Below are 23,563 nucleotides of genomic sequence, written 5' to 3'. Positions count from 1 at the left end.
ATTGTAACTTATAGCTCTGCACAGTCTAAGACTTTAATAAGTTCTTGACCAAAGGCCCATTATAAAAGAGTTTGAACTCAAAAACTCATGTGTTTGAATGTGGAGCAGAAATACCCTCAGGTATTCCAGGGGAGGGAGGAAATTCCACTTGATTATAGACATAGCTGAGACTATTAATTATTTTTGTTTGTAGTTGAGCCCATGGTCTCTGGAGCAGCTCTGGAAGACAAGAGAGATAAATCACTACCAAACATCAGTTCTAGGGATGAGTTTCTCTCTAAATTGTAAAGGAGATGAAGGGGTGAAAAGTGGAAGCCTAAGCTGTGAAATGACTTGCTGATTTCTTTACAAGTAAGCTGTTTTTTTCAAAACATGGAATAACCAAGAAGAATGCTGCATTTGGCCAAGTCAATATCAATGTCAAATATGATTTTTTAATGGGGATTTATTGGTTCCATAATAAATTCCACATAGATAACAAGGTTGGAGAAAAGGAATTCATATTTGACATCTATCTATCTATCTATCTATCTAATCTATACAACTTTGTGTATTAAGGATGAGTTAAATCTTGAAATATCAGCCTGGAACAAAGTTACAGAGAGCATAGAAAAGGTTGTGAAGAAAGAAAGGGGTTTACAGGAAAGAAAGCTTATAACATTTTCAAAGAGTGAATGGCTATAAAAATGATGCTACATTTCTCTACACTGCTGCATAGAGACCTTCACAATATATTGTTTCTGAATAAACAAAACAGTGCATGCAAGTAAGGGTTCCACTTAGAAGAATGTTCAGCTAATGTTCACCTGAATGTTAATAACAGGTGTGAAATTTAGGATGATTTACTTTTCTTCTCTTTACCGCTCTATTTTCTCACTTTCTATAATGAGTTCTGTATACTCTTAAAAATTGACATATATAATAGAGGTAATTTCATTTTATAAAATAAAAGCAAGTATATGTCATGGCATCTCTGCATTTTCATACTAGAAATGATGTGAAAGAGTATCTTGCACTATATCTCACTTTACAGATGTTGTAACATCTTAGCTGGCACCCAAGTGCCTTGTCGGGAGGGGATTGTTTTTATCTAAGAGAATCTTGTGATGGTTGGTAGAAACCTAAGGCCATAGGTGCCTAGAATACAAAAAGATCTGCTCTCCCTAAGAAGAATTGTATTCACCCATGAGAGGAGGGGTCGCTAAGGAAACAAAGGGGCAGAAAAAATAAAAGAGAGAGAAGCTAGTAAGAGGTTTGAGGCCTGGCAGGATATGGGGAGAATGGGCTACTGCTCATGTCCCAGTGATGAGGTGGCAAAAGATTTCTCAAAGATGCATTGTGCATACTTTAAAGCTGTTTATGTTTTACAATATAAATTGCCTCTCTGTACCCTTGACATCTTTAGTAAAATACATTACAGTTACAAGTGCCTTGGATAAGTGGTTAGGGTTTGGTTGTAGTGGGGAAATCAGGGTAGTAGCTGAATTTCACACCTGAGTTTTGATTGTGAAGAACAGAGATTACATATGTGGATGAAGACATAATTTGTTAACTGGAAAATTTTATTGGAAGTGGAAAACTGGATCCAGAAGTGAAATAAGGATCCAGCTCCCACCTTCAGAATTTATAAGAATGTTGGAAAAGGCTTGGGATTTCTACAGGGCATGTGATGGGGATGAGGGTAGGATGAGTGCATCTTATCTAGATCCCAACGGTCCAGACATTTCTAGTTGACACCTGGATTATGTAGGTAAGAAAAGCAAGATTTAGAAAGTTAAATAATTTGGTCAAGTTCACACTGCTCTATAGTGTCAGGGATGGGACAAAACCTCATGGTTGTTAAGAAAGTGTAACTTCTTTCAAAGAGGGAGAGACCTGAATGTTAATTTGAAGTCAATGTACCCTTTGTTTGTGGTAATTTTTTATTTTTGAATTAATTTGATTCATTGAAAAATTTAAATAAGTCAAAGAACTCTCATAGGACCCTCACCCAGACTTTTCAATTATTAACATTTTACTTAATTTTATCATTTTTATATATACATATTGATTTTGTTGAATTCTTTTAGTGTAAGTTGTAAATGGTGTTTGTGTTTCCTAAGAACAAGAACAAGCATCAAAATCAGAAAACTAATATTAATATATTATCTTCTATCTTACAGATATCATTTTGCCAATTGTCTTAATAATCTTAACAGTAAAAAGTATTTGGCCCAAAGTTCAATGCAGGATTATATACTGCATGTAATTGTCATTTCCTTTTTAATCTGGAAGAGTTTTTTAGTTTGTCTTTGTCTTTCATGATCTTAATTTTGAAGAGTGTGGGCTAGTTATCTTGTACAATGTCCTTCAGTTGGGAACTGTCCAATGTTTCCTCATCATTAGATAGATGTTACACATTTTGAGAAAAATATCACACAAGTCATGGTGCATACCTCTTGATGAAGTGTGCAGCTTTTAGAATGCAGCTACCTTAAGTTCAGACTAACAATTTTGACCCCACTCATCTAATGGTGAGCTTATTAAGCACACATAGTCACAGGAACATTCAGCCCTTCTAGCTCACATTTTTCTGAACAGTCAAGTGTGAGGATATCAAATAACTTAAAAATATAGCCTATACAAACAATGAGCAAGTGAAATTTGAAATTAAAAACACAATACCATTTATATTAGCACCACCCCTAAATGAAGTACTTAGATAGGCATAAATCCAACAAAATATATATGACAGCTATGAGGAAAACTACAAACTCAGATGAATGAGATTTAAAAAACTAAATAAATGAGGACATATTCAATATGTATGTATAAGAAGAATTGATAATGTCAAGATGTCATTTCTTCTCAAATTGACCTATAGATCTAATGCAATCTCAGACAAAATCCCAGTAATTTATTTTGTGGATATTGATAAACTGATTCTGAAGTTTATATGTAGAGACAAAAGACTCAGAAATGGCAGCCTGATATTGAAGGAGAAGAACGAAGTTGGAGGCCTGACACTACCCAATTCCAAGACACACTACAAAGCTACAATGACCAAGGCAGTGTGATATTAGTGAAAAATAGACTAATAGGTCAATAAAACAGACTAGAAAACCTAGAAATAGATCCACATAAATATTATAGTGAACTAATCTTTGACAGAGAGCAAAGGTAAAACAATGGAGCAAAGACAGTTTCTTCAGCAAAAGGTTCTGAAACAACTGGACATCCACATGCAAATAAATGAATGAATACATCTACACCCAGACCTTATGCCTTTCACAAAAATTAACTCAAAAGAGGTCATAGACTTCTTTTGCAAATGCAAACCTATAAAACTTTTGAAAGATAACTTGGGAGAAAACCTAGATAACCTTGGGTATGGTGATGCCTTTTTAAATACCACAACAAAGACACAGTCCATAAAAGAAATAAATGATAAGCTGAATTTCATTAAGATTTACAACTTCTACTCTTTAAAAGACAACATTAGGAGAATTAGAAGGCGGGCCACAGACTGGGAGAAAATATTTGCAAAAGACACATGAAATACCGTTATTTGAAATACACAAAGGATGCTTAAAACTTGTCAGGAAACACACAAAACAAAAACAAAAAGAAAAAACAAAAAAAAAAAATGAGCCAAAGACAGCTCAATCAGAAGACATGTAAATGGCAAATAAGCATATGAAGAGTCCACATCATATATCATTTGGAATTTCAAATTAAAACAACAATGAGATATCACTATACATTCATTAGAATGGCCAAAGTCTGAAACACTGACAACATCAAATGCTGGTGAGAGGGTGGAACAATAGGAACTTTCAAACATTGCTGGTGGGAATGCAAAATTGGGCAGCTACTTTAGAAGAGAGTTTGGCAGTTTCTTACAGAACCGAACATATTATTTCATACGTTTCAGCAAATGTACTCCTTGGTATTAACCCAAAGGAGTTGAAAACTTGTGTCCACACAAAAAGCTGCACATGGATGTTTATAGCAGCTTTATTCACAATTGCTAATACTTGGAAGCAACAAAGATATCCTTCAGTACGTGGATGAATAAACTGTGGTACATTCAGATAATGGAATATTATTCAGGACTAAAAAGAAATGAGCTATCAAGGCATAAAATAATATGGAAGAAACTTACATGCATATTACTAAGTAAAAGAAGCCAACCTGAGAACGATACATACTATATGATTTCAACTATCTGACATTCTTGAATAGGCAAAACTAAGCAATTAAAAGATCAGTGTTTGCCAAGGGTGGAGGGAGGGAGAGGTGAATAGGCAGAGCACAGAGGATTTGGGGGTAGTCGAAATACTTTGTGTAATATTGCGGATATATGTTACTATACTTTTGTCCAAACTCATGGAATTTACAACACAAAGAGTGAACCCCAAGGTAAACTATAAAATTTGGGTGATTATGATATGTCAATGTAGGTTCATCTTTGGTAAAAAAAATATATCATTTTAGTGAATGATGTTAATAATTAGAGAGGATATACATGTGTAGGAGCAGGGTTATATGAGAAATTTTTGTACCTTCCTGTCAATTTTGCTGTAAACTTAAAACTGCTTCAAAAATAGTTTTAAAATAGATATAGCTTATTTCAGTGGATTATAAGTGCTATAATTACCCAAACAGGGAACAACATGTTGGGAATGGAATATAGATTCTGTGACTTTTAAAAATTATTTTTGATTATTACTTTTATTTTCATCATTTTTTCTTTAATTTTGGGGGGTATGTTTGGTAAGTAAATAAATAGGGATAGGAGCTGGACACTTTGAGTAAGATCCATGACTCCAAAACTATAAAAGGATATAACAGTTGAAACTAGTCAATAAGAAACCATTCTATTCTTAGCAGAGTACCATATGGAGGCATAGAAATGATATGCTATCTCATAAAAATCAATCAATGAGAAACAGCATGAGACAATTTTATACAGAAGGCAAACAAGCCTCATTATTTAGATGAATAAAGTAAATATGATTTCACCAGAGGAGTGGAAAACTTGACAGCTCCTCTGAACAGATGCCGCTCAGGCAGCAGAGAAGCCTAATTGTTTGCATGTTCCTTCAGCTCCTTTGTCAGCAGGAGGCCTGTGAAATAAGAATGCCATTTCTTTAGGTAACCAGATGTGACGGAGTATACTATTCAGCCTCAAGTTATCAGGACACGTTATAAGGTGAGCTTGGTTTGAGAAGGTCCTTCGTATGTAGAACCAAAGATCAATTGTTAGAGTTTTCCACACCCCAACTTTATAAAATAGCTGTATGGAGACATCAGATCAAGTAAAGTATTATAAACTGGCCTAGGGAACTTATATTTCATTTTCACATAAGTCTGAATATGTCATTTTCGTGTATGCAGACTCCATCACGTTTAATGGGCTTTATCTGTAAGTTAAATAAATATAAATTTCTATCTTAAATTCAATAAGTTGTTATTAGTGTGGAATCACTAAATATATGAACAACTTTGGAAAATAGGAATTCATAAAAATTTTAGGAGTAAAATGGTGAAAAGCAGACCAGGAGGTCCTGAAATGAACTGGCATGGTCAGACCAATTGGGTTTATGTAGCTAATCACTCATAGGAATCTCATTCAGTCCACCCATACTGAAAGTGTGGTGCACTGGTTCTGATGATGGATTTTCTGAACCACAGCCAATAAGAAACAGGTTCAAATTCTCATTGCAAATAGTTAAGAACATAAACATCATGTTCGATCTCCTTTTCCTTATGTGTAAAATGAAGAGTTAAATTAACGTCATTCTAAGATCCCTTCCTGCTCTGACAGGCTGTAATTTCATAATTGCAGTTATCATTTGTAAAAATTTAAATGACTCTGGATAAAGCATTTAGAATAATTAGCCAGGTATGTCACAATATTTTGGCAGAGCAGCAATTTCCATGTGGTCTGCTGAGTGTGTTTAGAAACCATTATTTATAAAAAATAATTAAAACCACATAAATATAAGTCATCATAAGAATACTTTTCTTCTTGCCTTCTTCTTACCACTGCATTTCTTGAGAGAATTGTCTACACTTGATGCCTCCACTTCATCATTCTTACCACTACCCTTCACAATTGGCCTTCCTTCCTGTAGCAGACACTATTACTTTTCTGCTTGGACTCTTCTGAGCCTTCACATTTAGTGCACACCAACATCCACATCTCTTTATCTGAAAGTTTTCTTTGGTCAGCCAAATGTTGCTCTGTTTGAGGATGTGCCAGGTCAAAATGCTGGAGAGTCAACACCACCCAGGAGTAACTATCAATTATGAATCAATGTCGAATTGCATTTGGCATATAAATACACCAGCTCCCTCACCCCTCAGGCAGGATGACTCTGGGGCAAGTGTTCTATACTAGCTCTCAGAATTTCCCAGTGGGGCTGAGACCCAGTTACCCACAGTGGCAACTTGTTCTATAATGTACCCTTAATTTCTGTCTTCCCTTTCCTGTCTCAATTCTCCACTCCTTTATAATATTTTTTTAGAATCACTCCTTAAATCAACAATTTGCTTTCAAATCCTTGTCCCAGGGACTATTCCAGAAACTGAAACTAACATACCCCTCCACTTCCAAAGTGCTGAGGTGGTTCCTCTGATTTTAACAGTGACTTCAGGTGAATCCCATGACTGTGAAGGGCAAGGTGCCATAGTCACCATGGGCTGCAATTTTTGGAAGCTGACACAAATACAGTTTACAATCATCTACAGCTTGTTGCCTTTTGAGCAGGAAGGAAATCCCTAACATGCTGCACCACATTGGGGCATTCATCCTTTGGGTTACACTGTCATTTGTAGTGTTTTATCTTGTTTACATTTGGGTGTCCCAGGAGTTTGAGAAATCCAAGAGGAAGAATCCAGCTAACTATGAAAATGACAAATGAGCAACTCATCTGGAGAATGATTCCCTGTCTTTGAAAGACCCTGCTCTGGGAAAGGAGTTTACGTTGTAGTGTCTTCAAGACACAATAAACTTATGGGCTGATAAACAAAACAAAACAAAACAAAACAAAACAAAAACAGACAAAACAAAATAAACAAACAAAGACTTCATCTCTAAAACCAGTGGCCATGATTGCTCTATTCATTTTTTTAATTTTAACTTTAATATTTTAAAATTACATTTGACATTCAATATTATATTAGTTTCAGGTATACAGCATAGCAGTTAGACACTTATATAACCTAAAAGTTATTCCCCTGATAAGTCTAGTACCCACTTCACACCACACAGAGTTATTACAATAGTATTGACTATATTCCCTATGCTCTAATTTCTTTGCCTTTTTCACCCAGTCCCCCAACCCCTCTCCTATCTAGTAACCATCAGTTTTTTCTCTTATCTATGAGTCTGTTTCTTTTTTGTTTATTTATTTATTTTGTTTTTTTTTATATTTAATATAAAATATGAATATTGGTATGACTTATTTTACCTAGCATAATACCTTTTAGGTCCACCATGTTGTTGCAAATGCTAAAATTTTATTCTTTTTTTATGGGCAACTAATAATCCTATTGATGGATATTTAGGTTGCTTCCATATCCTGGCTATATCCACCAAAAAACTATTAGAACTGATAAATCAATTCAATAAAGCAGCATCATACAAAATTAATATTCAGAAATCAGTTACATTTTTTATACCAATAACAAGCTATCAGAAAGAGAAGTTAAGAAAACAATTGTATTTATGATTGCATCAGAAATAACAATATATCTAAGAATAAATTTAACCAAAAAAGTAAAAGATCCGTACTTGGAAAAATTATAAGACATTGAAGAAACAAAATGAAGAAGATACAAATAGATGGATGTATATGATGCTGTCATGGATATGAAGGTTTAATATCATTAAAATGTCTAGACTACTCAAAGCAATCTACAGAGTCCATGCAATCACTATCGAAATGCCAATGGCATTCTTTTTACAAAACTAGAACAAATAATCCTAAAATTTTATGGAACAGCAAAACACTTTGAATGGCCAAAGAAATTTTGAGAAAGAAGAACAAATTTGTAGGTATCACACTACTTGATATCAAACTATATTACAAGGTTATATTAATCAAAATAACATTGTACTAGCATAAGACAGATATGTCGTTCAATGGAAGAGAATAGGGAACCCAGAAATAAACCGTACCTACATGGTCAATTAATTTATGAATAAAGAAGCAAGAATATATACTGGGGTAAATAGGGGCTATTCAATAAATGGTTTTTGGAAAACTGGACAGATACACGCAAAAAAAAAAAAGTGAAATTAGAACACCTTCTTACACCATACACAAGAATAAACCCAAAATGAATTAAAGACTTAAATGTAATATCTGAAACCATACAATTTTTAGAAGAAAATATAGGCAGTAAACTCTTTGACATTGCTGTTAGTAATATTTTTTCTAATATGCCTCCTTAGGCAAGGAAAACAAAAGAAAGACAAACGAATGGGAAAACATCAAGAAGCAAAAAGACAACCTGCTGATTGGGAGAAGTTATTCACCAATGATACATTCAATAAGGGGTTAATATCCAAAATTTATAAAGAACTCATACAACTTAAAAAACAAATAACCAATTAAAAAATGGGCAGAAGACCTGAACAGTTATTCCTGTAAAGAGGACATACAAATGACCAATAGACATATGAAAAGATGAGTCAAAACTCAACTCACAGATTGGGAGAAAATATTTACAAATCATATATCTGATAAGAAGTTAATATCCAGAATATGTATAGATCTCCTACAAAACAACAACAACAACAACAACAACAACAAAATTACCCAATTAAAAAATGGACAAAGAACTTAAATAGACATTTCTCCAGAGAAGACCTACAGATGGCCAACAGACATATGTAAAGATGCTCAATCTCACTAGTGGTTAGAGAAATGCAAATTAAAACCACAATGAGATGTCACCTCACCTCTGTCAAAATGGCTATCTTCAATATATCAAGAAACAACAAGTATTGGTGGGGACGTGGAGAAAATGGAACCCTTGAAAACTTTTGGTGGGATTGCAAATTGGGGTAGCTACCATGGCAAACAATATAAAGAATTCTCAAAAATTAAAAATAGGACTACCTTATGCCTCATTTTCCTTAGCCTCCATCTCCCTTCCTTCCACAGCCCTGAACTCTTTTGATTCTCCTTTAATATTTCTAACAATCTAAGTTCCTCAATTCTCTTTTTTCCTTCCTATCCAAAGTTCTCCAAGATTTTGTCCTAAGATCTCTTCTTTACTTTTTCTCTCACCAGTCTTCCTTGGCAACGCTATCACCCGCCATTCCATGACTAAGGCATATGTGCATGGATGCTCATGCATTTGATTTTCAGTCTTTTAACCACTTTCACTTCTCTTTGACTTTGGTAGCTCATTTTCATGGACTTTATTATTATCTGGAAATGCTCAATTTTTGAAGACTTGAGCTTCAAAATCCCCTTCACTAATCATAGCTCTCTCCCATTCAGCTTTCTCACTATTAATCCCAATTTACATTCTCTTCTATTTTATTTATATTCCAGTTTCAGAAAACTTCATTTCTCTCTTTCCTCACCTCCACCATCCCCATTCTAATGCTGTTTAAGAAAATGACTCAGTTGGTGCCACTCTAAACCCATTCTCTCCCACTTGGCCCCTCAGTACTGCCCAGAAGTCATGGTTTGTTTGTTTGTTTGTTTGTTTGTTTGTTTGTTTTTTGTCAGCATCCCCTCCTACTCCCATTAACAGTATAAAACATTTATTCTCCCTTGGGCCTCAATTCTGTCACCTCTTTCCTCACTCAAAGCATTGACTTTGTCTCCTACACCTTTGAAATCATTATGACTCCAAAGTGAATATTCTACCTATATCTTCTTCCGTGACCTACAAACTGAATTGCATTTACCCATTCCTCTCTCTTTGGAGAGAGGAGAATTCCCTTTTCATGTGTAGCCAAATATCTTTACTTTTTGATAAAATCTAGCTAACCAAGAGATGAATGAAAATGAAGACTTGGGGACTAAAGATCTGGTAAAAGAACTTGTGATGAAATTAGAAACAATTTTAATATATAGCTAATATAAGCAATACTATGAATTATGGTAATACACAGACAGTATTTCTATGCAACATGATGTTAAAATAGCGACAAACCTAAAAATAACTGGAATGTGAAAATCAGGGAGGTGAGAGAAAGTGTTAGGATGCTAACTGTCCTATTTTGCAAAGCACATAGTCTATAATTCACTGAAGTTGAAATATGGAATTAAATAAACATGCAATTAAATAGATATTACCTAATATTTATATATAAAATAACTTTACATACAATACATTTCCTCTTAACTTTAGGAAGATCTATTAGGAAATATCTCTTTAATGTGACTCACTTATCTAAAGTTTAACAATTTTCTCAGTTTTCTTTCAATTTCCTTTCCTTCTGTTAAATTCTATAATTAAATTAGTTAAAAATATGATTATAGTTCTGTAAAGCAATTTATCTAACTATCTATTTTCTCTCTATATATTTTCTTACAGAAATATCTGAGATACAAATTAGACCAATTGACTTAATAGAAATATGCAGAACATTTCACCCAAAACTGCAGAATACACATTCTTTTCAATTGCACATGGAACATTGTCCAGTATAGATCACATGTTAGACCACAAAACAAATTCAGGAATATTGACGTGACATCAAGCATTTTTTCTCACTACAAAAGTATGAAAATACACATCAACTACAAAGAGAAAACTATAAAAAAAAACATGCGGAGACTAAACAACATGCTACTAAACAACTAATGAGTCAATAAAGAAATCAAAGAGAGAGAGAGAGAGAGAGAGAGAGAGAGAGAGAGAGAGAGAGAGAGAGAGAGAAAGAGAGAGAAAATCCTTGAGATAAACAAAAATTGAAACACGATGTTCCAAAATTTACAGATGCAACAAAAGGTGGTCTAAGAGGAAGTTCATAGCAACATAGGCCTACCTCAAGAAACAAGAAAAATTCCATACAAACAATCTAACTTTACACTTAAAGAAATTTAAAAAAAGAGAACAAACAAAGCCCAAAGTTAGTAGAAGGAAGAAAATAATGAAGATAAGAGAGGAAATAATGAAATACAGATGGGAAAAAGCCACAGGGAAGAGCAATAAAATCAAGAGCTGGTCTTTGAAAAGATAATCAAAATTGATAAACCTTCAGCCATATTCACCAAGAAAAACAAGAGAGGGCCCAAATAAAATCAGAAATGAAGGAGAAGTTACAGCCAACACTATAGGAATAAGAAGGATCATAAGACACAGCATACAAACAATTATATGCCAACCAATTGGGCAACCTAGAATAAATGGAATCATTTGTAGAAATAATACAACCTTCCAAGACTGAACCAAGAAGAACAAAAAAATCTGAACAGACTAATTACTAGTAATGACACTGAAAAAATAATCAAAAAACTCCCCCCAAAAACAAAAATCCAGGACCTAGTGGGTTCACACGTGAATTCTACCAACATTAAAGAAAAATTAATATCTATCCTTCTCAAACCATTGCAAAAAACCTGAAGATGAAGGAACATTTCCAAACTTATTATATGAAGCCAATATCACCTATACCCAAACCAGACACTACAGAAAATAAATAAAAGTTACATGCCAATATTCTTGATGAACATAAATGTAAATATTTTTGAAAAATATAAGCAAACTGAATTCAACAAAACTTTAAAAGGCTCATACACCACAATCGAGTGAGATTTATCCCAGGAATGCAAGGATGGTTCAATACCTGCAAACTAATCAACATCGCATTAACAAAACAAAGAATGAAAATTAAAAGATCACTTCAGCAGATACAAAAAAAAAAAACATTTGACAAAATTCAGCATTCACTTATGATAGAAAAAAATCTCTCAACAAAGTGGATATAGAGTGATCATACCTCATGATAACAAGGGCCATACATGATAGACTCATAGCTAACATTATACTTAATGGTGATAGCTTTCCTAAGACCAAGGGCAAGGAAAGAATGTCCACTTTAATCATTTTGTTCAACATAGTATTGATAGTCCTAGCCATAGCAATCAGACCAGAAATGGGAATAAAGAGCATCCAGATTAGACAAATGAAGTCAAACTGTCACTGTTTGCAGATGACTTGATGCTATATACAGAAAACCCTAAAGGCTCCACTAAAAAACTATAAGAAGTAATAAATGAATTCAGTAAAGTGGCAGGATTCGAATTTTACATATGGAAATTTGTTTCATTTCTGTACGATGATAACAAAATATGAGAAAGAGAAATTAAGAAATCAATCTCATTTATAATACCATTGAAAAGAATAAAATATCTAGGAATAAACTGAAATAAGGAGGTGAAAGATCTATATTCTGAAATCTAGAATACATTGATCATAATATTAAAGACAACACAATACAAGGAAGGATATATCATGCTCATGGATTAGAAGGTTTAATATTGTTAAAATGACCATAAATCCCAAAGCAATCTGCAGATTTATATAATCTTTATCAAAATTTCAATAGCATTTCACAGAACTAGAACAAATAATTCTAAAAGTTGTAGGTAACCATGAAAGACCCAAAATACACAAAATTATCTTGAGTCAAAAAAAAAAATTGGAGGTTTTGTGCTTCCTGATTTCAAACTATACTACAAAAGCTATGGTAATCAAAACAATATGGTACTGGCACAAAAATGGACACATGGATCAATGGAAAAGTATAAAGAGCCCAGAAATAAACCCATACTCATATGGTCAATTTAATCAATGACAAAGAAGGCAATATACATTAGGGAAAAGACATCTTTTCAATAAGTGATGGTAGGTAAACTGATGTTAGATATATGCAAAAAAAAAAATAAAACTGGACAACTTTCATATACCATGTACAAAAATAAACTCAAAATGGATTAAAATCTTAAAATAAATGTGAGGTCTGAATTCATAAAACTCCTAAAAGAAAACAGGAAACAAACACTTTGACATCAGTCTTAGCAATATTTTTTAGCTATGTCTACTTGGATAAGGGGAATGAAAAGCAAAAATAAACAAATGTGACTACTTTAAACTAAAAAGCTTTTACAAGGTGAAGGAAATCATCAATAGAACAAAAGACAACCTACTAAATAGGAGAAAATATTTTAGATGATATATGCAATAAGAGGTTAATATCGAAAATATAAAAAGAACCCATATAACTCAACAGCAAAAAACCACCAAACAATTTGATTAAATAATAGACAGAGGATCTGAATAGACATTTCTCCAAAGAAGACATACAGATATCTAACAAACACATGAAAAGATGCTCAATATCACTAATCATCAGAAAAATGCAAGTGAAAACCATACCTGTCAGAGTTACTGTTATCAAAAAGTTGACAAATAACAAGTGTTGGTGAAGACTGGAGAAAGGGGGACACCCATATTGGTGAGATTGTAAACTGGTGCAGCCACTGTGAAAAACAGTATGAAGTTTTCTCAAAAATTTCACCATAGAACTACCATATGACCCAGCAATTTCACTTCTGGGTATTTATCTGAAGAAAATAAAAACATCGATTTGAAAAGATATGCACATCCCTATGTTCATTGCAGCATTATTTAAAATAACCAATAACCAAGATGCAGAAGCCACCTAGTGTCTAGCAATAGATAAATGAATAAAGAAGATGTGGTATATATATATACAATAGAATGTTAGTCAGCCATAAAGAAAAATGAAATCTTGTCACTTGTGACAATATATATGGACCTGGGGGCATAATGTTAAGTGAAATAAGTCAAAGAAAGACAAACACTATATGATTTCATTTATATGTGGAATCTAAAACAAAACAAAACAAATGAACAAGCAAAGCAAAACATACCTTTATAGATACAGAGAATAAAATGATGTTTGCTGGAGGGGAGGGGGTTTGGGGGATAGAAGAAAAGGTGAAAAAGATTAAAAGGTACAAACTTTCAGTTATAAATTAATAAGTCATGGAGATTTCATGTACAACATAATAAATTTAGTCAATAATATTATATTAACGATATATGATGACAGTTATTAGACTTATCTAGGTGATCACTTTATAAAGTATATAAATGCTGAATCATATGTTGTACACTTGAAACTAATATAATATATTTAAGTACATTTTAATAAAGGAAGGCTGAAAATAAATATTTAAAATACGTATATGTGATAATAGATTTCTATCCATAATAGGCAAATAACTCTTACAAACCAAAAATTAAAACAGACAACTCATAAGGAAAACTTTTTAGGGCTAAAGACTTGAACAAATATTATGTAAAAAAGAATATCCATATTACTAATAAGCATATGAAGAGGCATTTAGCTTCAATTGATCATTAGGAAAAAGCAAATTAAAATCACAATGAGACCTCACTACATATCTACCAAAATAACCAAAAGGAAAAAGGTGCAAAATATCAAATGTTGGAGAGAATGTGGAACAGTCGGAATTTTAACGCACTGCTGGTGTGCTTGGAATTGGCATAACTGCTTTCAAAAACTGTTTTTCAATTTGTCTGTGGTAGGCAGAATTCTGAGATGGCCCCTAGGTTTCCATGCTCTGGTTTACATGCCCTATTAAAATCCACACTCCTCTGTGTGTGGGCAAGGCTATGAATATAATTGATTTCACTTCTGGGTTTAGATTACATTACATGACATAGATGAAGAGATTTATCAAATGTAGTTAGGTCCCAAATCAAATTAAGGTCTCAAATCAATTTAGTTGAGTAATCAAAAATTAAGAGAAATTGGGGACTTCCAGTCAAGATGACTGAATAGGCAAATGCTGTGCTTCTCTCCTGTCATGACCACATCAGAATTACAACTCAACTACAGAACAACCATCATTAAGAATCACTGGAAGTCTAACTGAACAGAAGTTCTACAACTAAGGACACACACCTTGAGACTCATGGTAGGGGCAGAGACTCAGAACAGGCCGGTATCACACCTAAATATGATGACTATAAATTGGGAGAATTATCTTGGCTATGGAGGTCTCACTAGAAGAGTGAGGAGTCCTAGTCCAACACTAGGCTCTCCAGTTCACAGTTCCTGCGCTGGGAAGAGAAGTTCCCACAACTTCTGGCTTTGAAAACAAGCAGATATTATGGCCAAATGAGATGGAGGCCTGCTGGAGTACAAGGTGTGCCTCTTAAAGGGCCTGCACACAAACTTACTCACTGGTGAACTCACTGGCTCTGAGCTCCAGTGCTGGGGCAGCTGCTTGAAAAGCACCAGGGACATATGAGGAGAAACTGAATTTTCTGACTTCAGGATGAGGGCTGGAGGGGCAGCTTTCTACCAAATAGCAGTGCTGGAAGAATTCATTGTTTCTTTGTCAAGTCCTTCCCCACTCCAGCATGCAGACGCAGACAGCCACCATATCTGAGTCTCCATCAATGTGGCTAACACTGGTCACCCCACCTTGGTGATTCTCTGAGACCCCACCTCACACAACTTGCAGGCTCACTCATGCTATTTTTAGTGGCTTTTTCACACAAATGGCCTGACTTGGTTCATGCCATGGACTTTCCTAAAATCTCTCAAATGTTCACAAAATCCAAACAAGCAGAATGTGGCTTGGTGTGCTCTTGTTAGCGGCTCCAAACCCAGCACTAGCGACAGCCAGCCTCAATTCATGGCATGGCCTCTTGAGGTACTTCCAAGCCCAGCATGATGGCAGACATCAATTGATCGCTTGGTGGCTCATGCTAGGTGGTCCCAGGAAGGGCACAGGCTGCAGCTAAACTTGGCCTGCAGTGGAGCCCCTCCAGGAGGTCCCTGGGCTGTCACACCTAGTGGGAGGCTTTGGACAGAGCCAGAGCAAAACACAAGGTTGCATCTGAGAATAACACACCTAAAGGGCAGACTGGGCAAGCATCAGAGCCCTGCTAAAGTAAATCCTGCTTTTTAAGGTCAGCCCCTGGACAATAGCTCCTCAACTGAAGTCACAGCCAGTCCTTACAATCAATCAGCCCATGGGTCAATTTCTCCCATAGATGTGCAAAAAGCAACCAAGGCTCAACTACAACAGGAGAGTACACATGACATATACCAGGGACACACCCAGAGCACCCAGCCCAGGTGACCAAGGAGATAGTGTCACTGTGCCCTACATGACACCTATCACATAAGGCCATTCTGCTAAGACGGGGAGACATAGCAGCTCTAGAAACAAGCATGAGGAGGCATCCAAAGTGGAGAGACAAAGAAACATGTTCCAAATGAAAGAACAGGACCAAGTTCCAGAGAAATAACTAAGTAAAATGGAGACAAGCAATGTACCAATGCAGAGTTCAAAACACTGGTTATAAAGATGCTCAATGAACTTAGGGGAAGAGTAGATGAACTCAGGGAGAACTTAACAAAGAGATAGGAAACATAAAAATGTAGATAGAAAGCATAAAAAAAACCCAGTTAGAAATGAAAAATACAATAACCGAAATGAAGAATACCTTAGAGAGAATCAATAGTAAATTAGATGAAGCAGAGGATCAAATTAACAATTTAGAAGATAAGGTAGCAGAAACACTCAATCAGAACAGTAACAAGAAAAAAGAATTCAAAAAATGGGAATAGTTTAAAGGGCCTCTGGGATAATATCAAACATGCCAACATTTGCATCTCTTGTCTTGCACCAGAAAGACAAGAGAGAGCAAAAAATATAAAACCTATTTGAAGAAATAATAACAAATCTTCGCTAAGAAATAGACATACAAGCCCAAGAAGCGCAGAGAATTCCAAACAAGATAAACCCAAAGAAGCTCACACCAAGACACATCATAATTAAAATGCCAAAGGTTAAAGACAAATAAAAATCTTAAAAGCAGAAAGAGGAAACCAGCTGGTTGCCTACAATGGAACTCTCATAGGGCTATTTGCTGATTTTGCCATAGAAATTTTGCAGATCAGGAGAGATTGGCATGAAATATTGAAGATAATGAAAAGCAAGGACTATGACCAAGAGTACTCTACCTAGCAAGCTATTATATAGAATCAAAAAGACCTTCCCAGATAAGAAAAAGCTAGAGTTCATCAGTACAAAATCTGTATTACAACAAATGTTAAAGGGACTTCTTTAAGAAGCAGAAGATAAAAAGCTCAACAGTATAAATAATAAAATAATAACAACTACATATGTATCAACAATTACTTTAAATATAAATGGATTAAATGCTTCAATCAAAAGATAAAGTAGCTGAATGAATAATAAAACAAGCCCCTTATATATGCTGCTTATAAGAGACTCCCTTCGGATGGAAAGACACACACAGATTGAGAATAAATAAATGGGAAAAGATATTTTATAAAAATGAGGGGTGGGAATCTGGGTAACAATACTTACACCTGACAAAATAGACTTTAAAACAAAGGCTGTAACAAGAGATAAAAAAAAGGACCCAGTAATCCCATTTATTTGAAGAAACTGAAAACATTACTTTGAAGGGATATTTAAATCCATATGTTCATTGCAGTATTACTTATAATAAAGAGCAGAGATATGAAGGACAGTTGGGTGTCCATTAACTGATGAATGGATAAAGAAGAGGTGGTAAATATACACAATGGAATATTACTCAGACATAAATAAGAATGAAACCTTGCCACCTGCAATGACATAGATGAGCTTAGAGATATTGTTCTGAGTGGAGTAAGTCAGACAGAGAAAGGCAAATGCCATATGATTTCACTTACATGTGGACTTTAAGGGACAAAATAAATGAACAAACTCATAGATACAGAGAATATTTTGATGTTTGACAGATGGTAGGAATGTTGTAGGGAGTGGATGAAAATGGGGAAATGATTAAGAAGTATAAATTGGTAGTTACAAAATAGTCATGAGGCTGTAAAGTATAGCATAAGGAATGTAGTCAATAATATTGTAATAACTGCTTATGGTGTCAGATGGGTACTAGATTTACTGAGGCAATCACTTTATAAGTTATTTGTGTTTAATCGCTATGTTGTACACCTGAAACTAATACAAATACAATATTGTATGCCAGCTATAATTGAAAAATTTTTTAAAACAATATTAAAAGAAAAATATCATGAGAAATTATCTTGGGTGGGCCTTGCCTAATTATGTTAACCCTAAGCAAGGACCAGGCCCTTGCTGAAAGAAGAAATTCGAAGGGTTAGAATGTGAGAAGAATTATAGAAGGAGTCATGTGCCAAGGTCTTAAGAGTAGTTTCCAGAAGCTGAGAGTGGTCCTGGTCCAGAAGCCACAAAGAAAATGAAGACTCTAGGTCTCTAAGTATGAAGAGCTAAATTTTCCTGAAAACCCAAATATGCTTGGAATTGGATTTTTCCCTTAGTTGTTCATCTGGATGAAGGACACACCTGGCCAATATTTTGATTTCAGTCTCTGAGTTCTTGAGTAGAAGACCCAACTAAAATGTGTCAGACTCCTTATCCATGATAGTTAGGAAATAATAAATTTGCATGGGTTTATACCACAACATTTGTAGTAATTTTTTACACAGTGAGAGAAAACTGACACAGTGTAGTCAAGTTGAATGTATGCATACCCTTTGAGTCAGCAATTGTATTTCTTGGGATGTTCCCAACAGAAAGGCATATATTTGTTCACTAAAATACATATATGACAATATCCACAGAAGCAATATTTATAATAATCAAAAACTAAAAACTACCCAAGTGAGCAAGAGGGAGGCTTATAGGATCCTGATAATATTTTATTTCTTGATCCGGGTGCCTGTTATACATATATGCCCCATTGATGAAAATGTATTAAGCTGTGCTCTTCTCTAAATTATATTTCAATAAAATTAAAATGACAAAAATTTTATTTCATTACATAAGAACACAATTATTGCTAGTTTAAATCTTTAAAAACTTTCACACATATAAAGTACTCATGTGATTTTACTTGTCTAATCATCTTAGACTTAGTCCTACATGGATAAAAAACAAAACATACTATAGCAAAACAAAAAAAACCAATTGTCGGTTTGGAATTTTTCCTTAATTCTTATCTAATTTTTGGCCAATTTCAACATATAGCTTTAACAAATATTTTTTTCCCAAGGGAATGAAAATAAATAGTGTATTGAGAATTTTAAGGCCTTTGTTATTACTGTAAATTCATTGACTCTCCTAAACACATGCATCTTCTCTGATGAACATACATCTTTGGGCTAAGTCATGATAAAATAGAAAACTTTAGTTGTAATACACCATTCTGAGGGTAAAGTCAAAGGTATTTTTACTCCATTTTAGAGAGTAAGAGTTAGGCAAAATAATCAACAAAATATTTATTGAATACCTCATGAACAGGCCACAATGCAAAATATAGGAACTATAAAAAGACGATATATTGTTTCTCTTCTTGGAAAATTTATGATCTATCTGAAGAAATACATACTCATATACATTTTGTAGGTTCATATGTTAATACTAAATAAGTATTAGATATAGAACAAAGTAGTAAAAAAGAAAGGAAAAGAAAAATATCAGAGTTCCGAAATGGTGCCCGAAAGGCAGAGCTCTTAGCAGTCAGGAAAGGCTCACTTGAGGCAGCATGATAGAAAAATGAAATTATTTTTGGTAAAGCAAATTTGGTTTTAAATCTGAGTTTTTCACTTTCCAGATATGAGCAGTTACTTAAATTCTTGGAACTTTAAGTTTTTCATCTGAGAATTAGGGCCGATGCTAATAATTTCTACCTCATAGGTTTGTGAAGTTGGATGAGATAACAGTAAAATAGCAGGTTCCTCTAGTGTGCATAGTTGACCCTTCTTTTGGATAAATAAATAATTACTGAGAATCCTTGGTGTCTGACACTGAGAAGTAGAGATAATGGGGCAGTAGGAAGTTGGGAAGTGTACTGAATGTTAGGGGTTTAAAATGAAAATGAATAACAAATGTTAACAAAAGTACAATAAAGCATGATAAAAAAAAACAAGACAGTGGTTGGGAAATTTGGAGTAATAAATAAAACTAAGAAAGATTTTTTATAGGCTGGTAAACCTAGTAATATGCTGGCTATGATGAGGAAACCAGAAATATAGAGAATATCTCTGAATATTTACCTTTTAAGTGGAAAGGTAATACTTATATCCATATTTATGTACATATATGAAATAACCAGAGAAGTGATGACTATATAGCTTATGTTGTGCAAGCTTTGCTTTTTGTCCTACAGGAATTTGGAGAGAAAAAAAGCTCACTGTGGTCCACAGAATCAGGGAAGCTTTGGAGCTCAGTCTTGAAGGATGGGTGGAACATGGATCCAAGGGGAAAAAAAGAGGTTTCATTCTAGACAGGTGTAGCATTAAGCAAACGTTCATCAGACAGAACTATTTTGCCAAAGACTGATTTTTACTTAAATATGTATTGGAGCAAAATCATTCGAGTAAGAGATATTAGTTCTGAGAGGTATAGAAAGGTAAGGAGAGAGGTAGCAATGTAGATGCCCATGTCTCCTAGATAGGAATTGAAGGTTTGAGGCCATGATTCAAAACCAGTGGGCTCCTCTTCAAGAAAGAATGAGGGAGAAAGAGTCTTAGGTATCTGATTTCACTCTATAGTATGAGTTCTTTGAGATTTGAAGGTAAGTGTATTGAGACAATTCAACCTCATTTATAATGAGATTGTCCTGACACCTCCATGCTCAAATTCCATCATCAAAACTGTAAATTTCTCATTAGGTTGTTTACCTGTATACAAAAAAAAAAGTAACCCTCTTAGACAATTAGTAAGTTAAGCCATCATCAATCTTGGCTACATCTAAATTTGATTAAGTTTCTAAGATCATATCCTAGGGCCATATTTTTAAAAGGGGAAATAAAGGGGAGATAGCAAAATCTGCCTACACTATGAAAATGTGCATGGTAGGGGGAGAAAGTAACAGCTACTTGTGCATCAACTGTAGGCCTTTACACTCAAGAACTGAAGACTTCGGCATACTTCAATGCCCAACATACCCTGCAGAGCACTTAGCATGGTTTGGTAAGTACTGTGGTAAAAAGCATGAGTTCATCTCTGAAAGATCTGTATTTAAATCTTTGGTTGTTTTTATCATGGGCCTTATTGGTCAATTTCTTCATCGGTACCATAGGCTTAATAATAATAGTAGCTTCCTAAAAATTGTTGAGAATATTAAATAAGAATATATGTAAGGACTCCAGCACGTAAAGGTTCCCTATAACTGTCAGCTAATAATAATCACTATTATGTTTATGGCGCCTGCGTCCTGGATCTTCCCAAGTTTGAGGAGTGGGGTGGGAAAGAAGGAGGGTCTGCTTGCTTTATTGGTTTGGCGGCACTCTTAAAATAGTCTCAGGCCCTGGGCCAGAACAACAGCGGGCTGCTCCCTCAGCTGGCGTCCTCTTTCTCCTGCTCTACCCACGCTTCCCTGGAGCAACAAGTTCGCTTCTGCAAGACCCGCCCGCGCGCCACTGGCAGACCCAGCGCCTCTTCCGAGACCTCTCACAAACTTGCTGTCAAACCCACCTGGTCGAAATTGCGGCTGCCAACGCCCTACCGAGGCGAGAGAGCTCGCAGCTTGTGAAAGTGCACTCGCCGCGGCTGGGAGGGAGGTAGGAGGCGTGGGAAGTTGGGACAGAGGGACTGATATCAGTCCCAGTTCGCGCTGCCCTTGAGGAGCAAAAGCAACAACAGAGAGCTCCCACCCTTCATCTCAAGCCTCCTTCCTGGGTTCAGGAGGGAGATTGGGCCAGGAATCCCACGAACCTCCAGCCGGCCCTCTGGTTGCCAAATCGCATCCCTTTGTCCTCTAGATTCCACTCTCCTCGGTTTCTCCTTGCACCCTTACTCTATCCCACCACTCACCGGGTCTCGTAAGGACACTTGATATCCCTGACATGATATTTAGCAAAAAGATCAGGTAAGTCACCCAGTGTTCTTCTCTTCCTTGCCCTCACAGAATGGGTACCCTGGACTCTCCAAAGGAGTCCCTAGGCATCCTAGACTGGGAGCCCCATCCAGCTGACCAAACCATAGAACTCTGACAACTTACTGGAATGGGGATCCCCGCGTCCTCTTGAGAAAGCCAAGCCAGCTGCCCACAAACCAGGAGAGGCACCCCGACTTCTCCACAGGAAACTCCCCTCAAAATGTACCTTTCAAGCTTCTATAGCTGTTCGTTGAGAACGTGAGCGCTAACTAGGAGTACGTTCCGGGGGTGAACTGTGGTGGGCGGGGACGAAGGCGAGAAGTTCAGCCCCGATTTTGGAAAGAAAAACCAGTTCAGGTCTGCTTTCCCTGGAAAAGAGCAGCGACCGAAGTCACCGGGAGGGAAGTCCTCCTGGCGCGGGGTCCAAAGAGCACGGAGATGAATTACAATGTCTAAGCTTCTAGCCCTGTCCTTCAGATTACTCTTTCTCTGGGGCTGAGAGCGGGGGATAGATCTCTGGCAGGACAGCCAACGCCAAGCTCAGATGTTCAACACTTTATCCCTCCATCCCCAGGCAGCCTTGAGAACTTGGTACCTCGGACAGCAGCCCGGCGCACAGCATTGTTTGAAATGTGTTATCCTGTTTTCGCTACAAGTCAAAGAGCAATAAATTATTTTTTACGACCTTACTAGTAGAATTTGAAGGACATTTTAATTACATAACCCGTGAAAGATCACTGGAGGCAATGTCGCGTTGAAGAGCCGATGGCACAATGTCTGCATCGCATGAGAAAGAGAGAAAACTTGCAAATCTGCAATGAGATTGCGCAGGGCTGTCCCCGTTTTGAAACAACATGCGAAATGCAAGGGATATCTTACCTTTCGGACTCCAAAGCCGTGTTCTCCTGCAACTTGGCGAGCTTCTTCCTCTCCTCCTTTATGCAACTCCACAAGAAAATGATTCGTGAAGACTGGTCTCTCGGCAGATGCAAAGACCATGACACAGAAGAGAAGCCCGGCAGCCGCCTTCCACTGGGAGAAAGAGCCACCTTTCATCTTTCTTTGGGAGTGGAAAGTGGTGCTAGGAGGCGCACAGGCTGGCGGAGCAGGGGACCCGGAGCAAAGATGCAAATAAAAAATACAGATATATAGTTTTTGTTGTTTGTTTGTTGTTTAAAAAGAAATTTTGTATAGAGGAAGAGACTAGGGGCATAGGAAGCAGCAAATCAATGTGTATTCTCCAGCATCTGGCTGGCGGGGAAGCCGTGTAGTCAGGCGGCCCAGTTCGCTGGCAGAGGTGCAAATGTGAGGAGCTGTGTGTATCTGAGAGAAAGAGCGAGTGTATGTCTGTGCTTGATGCTAAATCTGCATTTTCAGCTCCTCCTTAGCTCCAATTCCACTGGGTCGGGAGGAGAGCACCAGCCTGGGTGACGTGAATCCTCCAGCAGCCAATGAGGGTCGGAGAAGCGGCGAACCCCGCCCTGGGCCACCCCGGGCCCGCCCCTGTCCGCCCCCGGCCTGGCGGGTTTGCCTCGGCTGGAGGGGGCTTCTCTCTGAGAGTCCTCTTCCCCGTCCCTGTCAGCACCCGGGAGAGCTCCTCCAT

General features: G+C 36.2%; 1 protein-coding gene across 1 annotated transcript in view; it reads right to left on the bottom strand.

Annotated features, from left to right (window-relative positions):
* Positions 1-23,363, bottom strand: part of PCSK2 (proprotein convertase subtilisin/kexin type 2) — a 247,144-nt gene extending 223,781 nt beyond the window's left edge. Inside the window, exon 1 of the mRNA XM_036229694.1 lies at positions 22,840-23,363. Within this exon, the coding sequence (XP_036085587.1) occupies positions 22,840-23,016 (177 nt within the window). The 5' untranslated portion in view covers positions 23,017-23,363. The remainder of the gene's footprint in view (positions 1-22,839) is intronic.
* Positions 23,364-23,563: the final 200 nt, after the last annotated feature.

This window comes from Rousettus aegyptiacus, unplaced genomic scaffold, assembly GCF_014176215.1.
Source record: "Rousettus aegyptiacus isolate mRouAeg1 unplaced genomic scaffold, mRouAeg1.p scaffold_m13_p_12, whole genome shotgun sequence".
Classification (NCBI taxonomy): Eukaryota; Metazoa; Chordata; class Mammalia; order Chiroptera; family Pteropodidae; genus Rousettus; species Rousettus aegyptiacus.
This window is presented reverse-complemented; position numbering and strand designations above follow the sequence as displayed.